The 12,255-nt window shown below is 38.2% G+C and overlaps 1 protein-coding gene across 1 annotated transcript in view; it reads left to right on the top strand.

Annotated features, from left to right (window-relative positions):
- The window catches only part of LOC106868112 (uncharacterized), a 79,191-nt gene that overhangs the window by 63,336 nt on the left and 3,600 nt on the right, over positions 1 to 12,255 (top strand). The window contains exons 3-4 of the mRNA XM_014913235.3: positions 2,237 to 2,494; positions 9,040 to 9,299. Coding sequence (XP_014768721.1) covers positions 2,237 to 2,494; positions 9,040 to 9,299 — 518 coding nt within the window. The remainder of the gene's footprint in view (positions 1 to 2,236; positions 2,495 to 9,039; positions 9,300 to 12,255) is intronic.

Below are 12,255 nucleotides of genomic sequence, written 5' to 3'. Positions count from 1 at the left end.
CACCATGTCACGCACATATGGTTGTGATGTATGTGCCTGGTGTATCAGACGAGTAGTCATGATGGGTATATTGGGCTTCCTATATTTTACCCCGTGTCACTTTGATGGCTTGCACTGCTCTCTCACTCAATAATAATGATAATAATAATAATAATAATAATAATAATAATAATAATAATAATAATAATAATAATAATAATAATAATAATAATAATAATTGCAGGAGATGCAGAGGTAGCAAAGACCAATTATTGTTAAACAAAATAGTAATGCAAGATTGTAAACGGAGGAGGACAAATTTGAGAATTGCTTGGATTGATTATCGCAAAGCTTATGATTCTATATTAGTCGGGTGGAAAACTGAGCTGACATCCTACGGACAAAGCTTAAGCACCCTGGGTATCAGAAAACGGATTTTCCAAGGCGATAACTTATCTCAGTTACTTTTTATTGTCTGTATGATCCCTCTAACTTTGATACTTACGAAAATGAACCTGAGATATCAGCTTAAGAGAAAGTTTCAAACACTCAGCCACCCCCTATTCATGAATGATTTGAAGCTTTATGGCAAGAATGAGGTACAAGTGAGTTTTTTGGAGAGCACGGTCCGCTGTTTTAGTGTTGATATTAGAATGGAATTCGGACTCAAGAAGTGTGGTATAATGTACCCGAAAAGAGGCAAGGTGCAGCCCTTAGCAGGGATAAAATTATCTAATACAGAACTGAATAAACAGATTAAAAAGGAAGGCTACAAATATCTAGGCATACTTGAGTTCAACGAAATCATGGAGAAATGAAGGAACAACTGAGGATGGAATGTTTCTGAAGACTAAGATTGATGTTGCGCTCAAAATTGACCGGATGGGATAACATCCAAGCTGTTAATACATGGGCGATAGCATCACTTCGGTATAGAACTGGAATAAAAAAACCGACAAAAGAAAGAACTGGTGATTATGGATACGAAGACAAGAAAAATATTGACAGTGTACGGAGCCTTCCACCCTAAGAGTGACACCGATAGGCTGTACTTGTCCAGAAGGAAGGGTGGGAGAAGTTTGATTAGTTTCCAGAATTGTATCGAAGCAGAGAAAAACAGCTTAGAGTGGTATGTAAGAAATACCGTGGAACCATTGTTGAGACATGTGAAGAAGTCCTGCGTCATCAAAATTGATAATTATTTAGAAAGAAAGACTTAAAGAAAAGAACACACACACACACACACACACACACACACACACACACACACACACACACACACACACATCAGAAAAAAAAGAAACGGTATGGAAGGAGGAAAATATGTACATTGCTTTTTTCGGTCTCATTTAAAGTATGACTATCTTTAATGGAGTCTGAGGCCAACAGCTAGGAGATACAGCCACTACAGCTATCAAATTTTGGAGTTAATTGTCTGAATTGTTAAATAATACTTTCTTATGGTGACCTTTTAATTATTTTTAGTAGTACAGTGGTATAGTGTATAGCATCAATTCAGACATTGAACTCCAGCAACTGATGGCTGTAGTGGCTATACCCGCTGACCTGTTTGCTTCAGATTTCATTGAAGATAGTCATGCCTTAAATGAGATCGAACAAAGAATGTGCTACCCATCCTTGACATCTGCCGACTGAATAGCAAAATAAGTCCAACATCACCACACACACCTCCATCCCCATATAACTACCATTTCTTCCTTTCTTTCCACGACCTTCCCCTCTTCCTCACCAAATACGCACAGACATGCCCATATAACTCAATCAACCAACTTATTGCTCAAAAGGGATAATCAACCCTCAGTTATACATCCGTTAATGTTATATCACCTGAAGAAATGAATCCATGAAGAGGATCTACCCGATGCCCACGGATACGACGGACTACACTAACCATTCTAAGAATACGGACTGTGATCTTAAGGAACATGTGATTTGTGGAAACGCGCGTAGCGATGCATCAAAATATTTATAAATTCTATCGAATGATTATTGTTATTATTACTATATTTATCCTACATTATATCGGTACAGCTCGATATAATGTATTCTTACTTTTGTGAAACAGGTGACGTGTGTGTTTATGTGTTCACATAGATCTATATGTATATGCACATTTGTTAATGGATATGTAAATACATATAAAAGACATGTTTTGTACGAATAGGTACTTATTTTATCTGATGAAACGCATTTTTATGTAACTAAAATATATTCTCTCGTATTTTCACCTTTTCAGGCGGCTCCGTTATTTGAAACCTTATAAGAAGTTTCATTCTGCTTATATGTATAACAATTACATGTATATTCTTGCCGGTTACATAGCTGAAATATTAACTGGTCAAAGCTGGAAAGAACTAGTTCAGCAGCGAATATTCAAGCCGCTTGCCATGGCCTCATCTGTCTTTGCTGACGACGTTTTAGACTGGAGAAAATTTGCTCTTCCTTATGTTTCCATAAATGATGAACTTATTCCTTTAAACACTACACTCCTCAAGTAAGTATTGATTTCCTTTTCGAAATACATATATTTTTATTAATATTTAGAGAAAGCAACTTATCAAAAAGTTTGATAAGTGCCAACGCTCGAAATTCTCGGCCCTTGAGTCAATCTGGCGCTTCTGCTAAATATTAATAAAAATATACATATACTCATATTCTATTTTTCCTGCTACACATATACGTATACATACGTATGCGCACACACATACACTCACATATACATATATATGCATACGTACATACATGTATAAATATATACATGCATATATATACATATATATATATATATATATATATATATATATATATATATATATATATATATATATATATATATATATATATATATATATATATATATATATATATATGCCCTTAATATAAATATATATATATATATACATATATATATGTTTATATAAAAATATATGCGAGTATACATATATGCGAGTATACATACCAGAGGCCACTAGATGGACTGGTAATGTGCTAGAAGAAGATCACATGTCATGTGTCTGCTAAGACCGAATAATTCTCAAAGGGAATTTAACGAAGCAACAAAAACGTTAAGCGGGCAAGACCAGTGAAAATTACACAAAAAAATACAATTATCTGCAAACATGTTTCGAAATTAACATTTTCTTATCGAAAATATCTTTTCCTCATCAGTACAGAACGTTGGATAGATGTAAATTAGAGAATCGTATACTAAGTTGTATATAATATATATACACACACATATATATATATATATATATATATATATATATATATATATATATATATATATATATATATATATATATATATATATATATATATATATATATATATATATATATATATATATATATATATAAGTAGATATCTATTAAAAAAGTCGGAAAAATTTTAACTTAAAGTATTTAAAAAGAGATAGCACATAGAGATATGTTTATTCTTGACGTTATGGCCTTTCTAAAACAAGTTACGTTTTAACAAATTTTCGGAATCTGGTGACTTACAAGATTTATCTTACGATTTATCTTGTCAGTAACATCATGGTATATACACACGCGCAAGCACACACACACACACACACACACACACACACACACACACACACACACACACACACACACACACACACACATGCACACACATACACACTCGCAAATATTTTCCGAACGGCCATAAATTCCACCAGCTGTTCAGCCAAATTTACAATAAATAGAGCAAACGTTGCTTGAAAAAAAATTCTAGTACTAAGGTAAACCACAATTAAATATTTTTCAAACATATGCAGGAAGAGGAAAGTCGATATGAAATTTTCTAAAATATAAGCTTTTGCTCATTAAAGGCCTAATGAATAGAGAAAAACAGTGTACAGACAGCTAATATCTGAACCAACATTGCATAAAGTAGTTTACATTGGGCTGGCAGAGCATTACTCCAAAAAGCATTTGAATTAGTACACGATCACATTTTGCCGTCACCGTCTGAAGAATACTACAACACTTTCAGAGAGGTTTTAAAAATTGAGAAACAAAGCAGTAACCACCGACAGGTTAAGGACAATAGCGGATAAAACTGACATTTTAGAAAGGTTTAAAGTATTATACCTAACCTCTGTTTCTCAGAAAAATGCCATATTACCCATGGTTCTACTCATAAGAAATGGGTAGAAGATCTTTTTGCTGATGTATGGCAGACGACATCTGATTTCTTTTCCATCCTTTGAGCATCTACGGTCGACTGAAGTGCTGATTGTGAGAAACCATGAATCTCTTATGTACTCATTTTTGTGCCATAGAAATTAAAATATATTAGACTCTACTCACTTCCAGCAAAAAGCTGTATTCATAAATGTAATGTGTTTGTATCACAGAATTAACTAAAACAATATTCATTTAGTACCGTACAATAGCGGTACTTTATTCATGTAGACGTAATGCGCATAATGTAATACTATCAATGAAAGTCTACTTCAAAGTACGAACGGAAAGTATTAGAAGATACATGAAATTGGAGACCTACTTGCATTAGATCAACGATAACATTACTGTTCAGGAGCAAATTTAATCAAGATTCATATTCGGAAATTCCTACCTCTTCATGAAGAACTAGATTCACTCGAAAGCAGACTTCTTGGTGCAATACAGAATATAGCAGTTAACGAAAGAAAGCTCGCTTCTTCCTTTTTTTTTTTTTTCAATATAATTTGAAATCGGATTAGAAAGAAACATAATGAAATTTTTCAGAAACCAATTAATATTTTCAGACAAGAAGGCGGCGAACTGGTAGAATTTTTAGCTCGCCAGGCGAAATGATCAGTCATATTTCGTCCATTTTCACGTTTTGAGTTCAAATTCTGCAGAGGTCAACTTTGCCTTTCGTTCTTTCGAGGTCGAAAAAATAAGTTCCAGTTAAATACTCTCTCAAACACACGCTCACACACAGACACCCACAGGAACACAAGCCCACTCCTACCCGCATCAGGGAAGGATTACACAGACTCTGATTCTTACACATACCGAAGTGAGGATGAGGAGGAACAGAAAAACCCAAAACAACTAAAAAGAAAGCGCAGTAGGAAAACATCCGGATTGACACCAACACAAAAGTAGGACAACAAAAAAATACAATCATACAGTCAACCCTCCCCCCCAGCTCAGCAACCGATTACACAGCAAAAGCTCCCACCACCAATACAACCAACACCAGCACAACCCCGCCGCGTCTCCAAAAGAAAGCTTTCGGAAGAATTGTTAAATTCTCAGACCCCGAATTTTGTGCTAGTGAGAAGAGCAAATAAAGATCTCATGGCCCTTATAGCTCAAAATAGATTGACCAATTCGTGACACCAGCACCATTAAAGTGCCAGAAGACTTAGTGTTAGTGCGTATGGCACAGACAAGAACATTCGAGAGGTTTTCCCAACACAACTTGGGAACCCCTAATATAACAGTTTCCAAAACACTTTTAAAGGGGTTTCCAGAGAAACTCCAGCTAGAAGCGGATGCCAGGCCTCCAGGCAGCCAATATCACTGGCAGAGTAAGTAAGTAAGCTCTTTTTCTTTCTTACAGCTTTTCCGACCGGCATGGAATTGATTAGAGTGGGCTGTGTAAACGTTCGTGGCCTGAGGTCACCCTGAAAGTAGGGACGCCTGCTCAACAACCTCAGATTACTATCTATGGCTGTGACAGCCGTCAGCGAAACCAGGATTTCCGACACACGCGATCTGGCCCCCATTTTCGACGATTTTGAGATCTACGCATCTCTTAGTTGACCTGGAATGGGAGTGGGGTGGTAGGGCTGTTAGGAAAGGCCTGGATCTCGAGGTACGGACGATCTTCTATGACCCGGAAGGTAAGTTAGTGATCCTGGATGTGAGTAACAGCAAAGGTGATGATTTCAGACTAGTTGCTGTGTACGCCTCAACTGGGGCGGGGAAGCCAGATTTCATTAGACGTTTGGCGGTCTTCCTTGGGACGTCTCTCTCTTTAGTTATAGTTGGGGATTGGAACGCCATTTCGGATGCACGCCTGGATGGAGTGGGGCTATCCAATAGGAGAGGAGGGTGTAAAAGCCTTACAAACCTGACAGGTACCGACTAGATTTCCTGAATGCGCCAACATGGATATGAGCAAACAGCACCGGGTCTTTCTGATCGTATTTAGATATGATATTCTGTAGACCAGTTAGCAAAAGTAGCATAGGTTCCCCACAGTTCAAAGTCATCGGCTATAGAGACCACAAATTTGTGATCTGCACGGCCGACCTAGATAAGATCCATAGGTAGGGCTCCGGGTACTAGAAACTGAACGCGTCTTTCTCAGTACGTCAAGCATTCAGAAACCGGGTTATCAAGTTAGTCGATCGGAAGTTGGCGGACGCAATCGTCAACAACCGTCCGTGGATAGGCCTGAAAATAGTTATTTGATTAGATACTGTAGGATTTAGTAAAGAAATAGATTTATAGGAATCTGGGATAGAGAGACAGGTAGGTAAGAAGCTAGAGGAGGCACTTAGGAGTGGCACTGCGACTGACGTGATGGCGGCGAGATTGGCTCTAAATTAATTCTTCAGGGCCAAGCGCGAAGGTTGGCAACTGCTGTAAGACATGAGCAGACGAAAGACGTTCGATGGACCCGGGTTACAGAGGTCCAAGGTGACGACAAAGCCACAATTTGGTTTTTGACGAGCCGGGGCGGGCGCATGCTACATAAATCCAAGCAGGTATATACGGAATATCAGAGGCACTACGTCGAACTTTTCGGGGCACGCGGTGTGTCGAGAATGGAAGTGGATTTCACGTCTTACCTCGACGGCATGCCACGCCTTTCGGCTAGAGCTGCGGAGTTCTGCGGAATGCCGATAACAGCCGAAGACATACCGGACACGATGATGAGCTGCACAAGGGGCTTGATGGTCTGCCCTTCGAGTTTTATGTTCATATGACAGATTTATTCAGTGATATCTCAGCTGATCTCCAGCACAACTGGCAGCAGAACGGGAGAATACCCAGTGCTGTGGGCCGTGGCATGGTGGTTCTGCTGAGAATGGACGCGGACAAAGGGGACTAAATACATAAGTTTAGGTCCATAACTCTTCTGAACGCAGATTGTTAGATTTTGGTCAAGGTGTTAGCCAAGAGGTTGGCGCTTGTCGATAAGCTGATCGGGGACGCCCAGACATGCACTATCCTGAACAGATCTATCCACGACAAACTCCACCTCACGTGCTATATCATAGAGGGGGTAAGGAAGGATTCTCATATGGATCAATTTGGATCAATCAAAAGCTTTTGACAGGGTCGACCATCAATACTTAGAATCTGTTCCCGTGGCGAGAATATTTGGACCATCAATGCTTGGAGTCTGGAGTCTGTTCTAGCTTCGGTCCCGTTTTCAGAGGCTGGATCGCTGTAATGTACAGCGACATCTATACGGTGTTCCAAGTAAACGGCCATCTTGTGGAGTCGTTTAGCATCACTCGCTCGGCACGTCAAGAATGCCCACTCTTACCATTTCTGTACGTGCTGGCTCTCGGGGAAATTCTGGGCGTTGGGAGGGATAAATTAACTAGTCTTTTCTGGAGAACTTTCGGGTCGGGGCCTATGGATAACTTCCAGAAATCCCTGGCCTGACAGTGTTACCGGGAAGCTCTACCGGTTCGAGACAAGCTCTACAGACACGGAAGTGCTGTCAGACAGACCTGTCAGAGGTGTGCGCAGGGCGGTGAAACCGTCCTGCATGCACTCGTCCAGTGTCCATGCATTACTGACTTGTGGAGCTTTGTCGAACAGCTGTTGTCACGTGTAGGGCGGATCCGGTTATCAGCCGAGTCCATCGTGAACATTGCCCCGGCGCCTTCCTTTGGCCAGGAAGGAGAGGCAGTTTTCCTCTATCTGGTGGCCAAGGTGAAGGAGGTAGTAAGATGGACGACACTGAAAAGATTGAAGGCAGGTACTTTCCTCTTCGGCCAAGCCCTCATCGACTTTTTCAAGTCCCAGTTGAAAAGGAAAGTGAGAGTAGAGAGGGAAGTTCTGCCTCCCAATATTTTTGTTGAAAGGTAGGTGAATGTGGCGAGGATGGCCCGAGTGAATAGGCCTACTCTGAACTTTCGTTTGTAAACCAGAGAAGTTGAGAATAAGAGAGGTACCTGCTGGGGTACATCTGCTCGGGATAACAAGAATGTGTGAGGTTCCTCGGTCGTCCCTGTGAGGAACTTATCCCTTTTGGTGGGATTTTATTATTTAATTGTTTTTTGCTATTTATTGTATACACGGCATTGTTCAACACTTCACTTTTACCTTGTATATTTATCGTTTCTATTTGTTTTGTGTTCGGCCTTTGTAGGCAATAAAGGAAAGTATTATTATTATTATCATTATTATTAATTAAGGCGGCCATCTGGCAGAATCGTTAGCACGCCGGGCAAAATGCTTAGCGACATTTCGTACGTCTTTACGTTCTGAGTTCAAACTCCACCAAGGTCGATTTAGCCTTTCATCATTTCGGGTTCGATAAATTAAGTAGCAGTAAAACTCTGCGGTCAGTGTGATCGACTTACCCCCTCTCCACGAATTCCAGGCGTTGTGCCTATAGTAGAAAGGATTATTATTATTATTTTGTTAGTTTGACATAATCAGTAAAGTGCCCTATTTTTTACGCATTCAATTTGAAAAACAACTACATTTGAGTTTTATAGAAATGGCAGTAAAATAATATTGAAAATAATCAATCCTAACATTAACTTCACAGTGACACCATCACCACCACCACCACCACCACCACCACCACCACTGCTACCACCACCACCACTGTTATCACCACCACTGTTACCACCACCACTGCTACCACCACCACTGCTACTACCACCACCACTGCTACTACCACCACCACCACTAACAACACCACAACCACCACCACCATCACCACCACCACCACCAAAACCAAAACCACCACCACCACCACCACCAACAACAACAACAACAACACTACTACTACTACTACTACTACTACTACTACTACTACTACTACTACTACTACTTTCAGATCACTTGGACCAGCAGGACCATCCGGTACCATATGCTCCAATTCAATAGATATGCAGAAATGGCTCCAGTTTCAGCTAAACGGGGGTTTGGACATGAGAGGTCATCGGCTTGTGAGCCAGAAAGAGTTCCAGGAATTACATACGCCTCAGATACCAACACCTATGCCTCTGGGTCGGAAACTACTGAAGCAACCTGCCTTTCCCATATCTGAAGGGCGGTTTGCTTATGATTTAGGCTGGAGCTCAGGAATATACAGAGGTGAATATTCTAAACACAACGACGCACTTAGTCCTCAACATATCGTTTGATATGTTGTAGTTTTTTTGTTGTAATTTTGGTAGATTTTATGGTTGTTATTCTTATTGGTGTTGCTGCTATCATTGTTGCTATTGTTGTTGTTGCTGTAGCTGTTAAAATTGTCGTTGCTGATGTATTATTGATGTTATTTAAATCTAGATCATTCCTAATCACGACTATGAGGAGGAGCATTTCAGCTTCCTTCCCCCAATATCCCGTTTTTTTTTCTCCATCATTATTATGTTCTCGTGTAATCATCAATGTATTTCTTCCCTTTTCAAGTCAATGGGGCGTCACATGAGGGAGAGAGCAACTATATGGAAGATTCCTAGCGGATTAGTTGCTGATATTCTCGTTTTGTAGACATGATTAGAGTATAATTGTGGTAATACTGATTAGTGGGTTGCAGATAACCAGATAGGTAAATCAGCGGACATCCACTTTTGGAGTCACAGTTTCGTATCATATTACAAGCAACGTATGCAACCCGTGTTTAAATCTACTTTTCAATAAAGTCACTTTAGCTTGTATGAAACTATGACAACGAATGTCATGTATGCGACATGCTTCACGGCATGACAAATTTACTAGTGTTTCTTTGATTTACATTCCTGGTACCAATTTCAGTTTTGTCTACATTTGCAGATATATTTTGAATTGGAAAGACTATAAAGATGTAATATTAGTTTCACTCTAGATCGCAACAGGTCTGGGTAGTATGAAGAACCAGCTGTTGCCAAATGTAAGGCAAAGTGAATACCAGAACATTTTCGCCCAGCTTTATTACAGAAATTGCTGATTGCAAATATGAATAACAGAGAATTGTATTAGAGATTGCATCCATCTTTATATTTAAACGAATGGTTTACTCGCCAAATCTTGTGGGTGTAAGCTCAATGCAAAAGATTTAGGATTAAATCTTTTCTTCTTTTAGCTGGTCACAAAAATAGCATTTCCATTTTTCACATGAAAAGAAGTTTGGCATTGAACTGGCAACCATATATATGAAAGCTTGTGGTGGCGATATTTTAGAGTAGGAATGATTATTAATTAAGTAGAGAATGCAGCTCACTGATTTTCCTGTTGCTTCCTTTGAACATTTGTAGTTCGACGAATGCTGAAAAAATGAGAAGAGGAGGAATTCCAGAATGTAGAAATTTAGGGGAGATCAAAACTCAAACCTTAGTTTTGTTGAGTCAGGAATAGAACTAAAATATTTGCTATCCTCAAAATATAGAAACCTTGTTCTTGTGGAACAACTTTAGCGATACTGCTGAATCAGTGAAGCCACTATAAGGGGACGCAAACGTTTGAAAAGCCTACTAACTGCAGCGACAGTTTAAGGCAGAACGAACAACAATATCATTTTCATAGAAGTGTTTCAATCTTCAGTGGTCAAACTGAATTTCGAACACCAGGCTATCAATGATCTGAATGCACCTGCAGATACCACAGCCGCTAAATCATTTCTTCTACCATGACTAATGTGAGAATAAGTAATTAGTTGTTTCTGATAAATCCTTCCCTTAAATTTCTATAAATTTCCCACGAACTCTTTAGTTTTATCCATAGATATAAGCCGAAGCGTAAATATATAACAATAGAACCAAGGGATTATCTGGGAAGGTACTGTGAATAGTCTTTGTTAGTCTTAGATATTTTAACTCTACGTTTAAACAGTTTTTTTCTTCTTTTTTATGAGATTCAATAACTTCAGTTAAGATCGAAGTAATATGAAAGTAGTTCATAAATTCTTTACTGTACTGTATGCCCCAACTTGGCGGTGAGATGGTTCACGCGTAACATAAGGGAGATAACTCTTGCATGTGTTCATTTGGAGTGTTCTTGGCATCTTTGAAGTAGAAATTAAAATGAGCTCAAAGTAAGTTAAAATAGAATTGAAATATATTAAATGAACCTCGAAGCAAATTAAATAGATGTTATTTAGAAAATATATAGTAGGTATTTGTAATATGAATTGTTTGAACTTACGCAGATTCGTTCTAAATCTGATTTATTTAAATTTAAACCTATAATGCTGCATTTATATATGGACGACAACAGTCTGTCTCAAAGCAAAGTTGGATTTTCTCAAGCTACAAGTACCAATATTTTCCAAGGTACCAAATAAGAAATTCCGCCCTTGAATCTTGTCTGTGTCTATTATCTACCACGTAACACAATCTGGGATCCATAAATGCTTCAAGAAGGGCTAAAAAGATAAAGCCATATAATAGGATACACAGAGACAGTGCCTCACATCTGTACACTGTACGTGCTCAGAGCAAATTGAAAGAGGTAGAATATGAATATGTTGAGTCACTTCTTGAATGTCTAAAGGAATACCCGCAATTAACATTGAATGAACACTGAAAATGCTTGCATTCAACAAGGATTAATTATTTTCTAAAGTATAAGTTAACTTTATGGGTGAATGGTTTTATTTAAACAAATGTATTTATAACCAGAATTGTTTTTTTTTGTTTTTTCTTTTTTGTATTTCAAAACTGATTAACTTACAAAAGATGTTTCTGTTCTAGTTTTAGAAGTTATGCAAATCAAAACTAAACTGTTATTTATTACTCTTTAGCTAAAAGCATTAGAAATATGATTTCATGGCAGTATTTTATTTGGAAATATATTCAAAGTTTTTGTTTTTCAAAATTATTTTAATTTATATCGAGTTTATTTTAAATTGGTTCGAAATTTCGTTTGAAGAGTGTGACATCAATTGAACAACTACAAATGTTTTATTGTGTTTAATAAATATATGTATATGTACACACACACACACACACACACACACAGACACACACACACACACACACACACAGTTATGTTTCTGTGTTTTTGAATGTTTCTCGTTGTAAAGTATCTACATTTTAAACTATTCTCGAGCTTTTTGTACATGAGAAAA

This window comes from Octopus bimaculoides, chromosome 6 (genome assembly GCF_046866305.1).
Source record: "Octopus bimaculoides isolate indiv1 chromosome 6, ASM4686630v1, whole genome shotgun sequence".
In the NCBI taxonomy this organism is placed as follows: Eukaryota; Metazoa; Mollusca; class Cephalopoda; order Octopoda; family Octopodidae; genus Octopus; species Octopus bimaculoides.
This window is presented reverse-complemented; position numbering and strand designations above follow the sequence as displayed.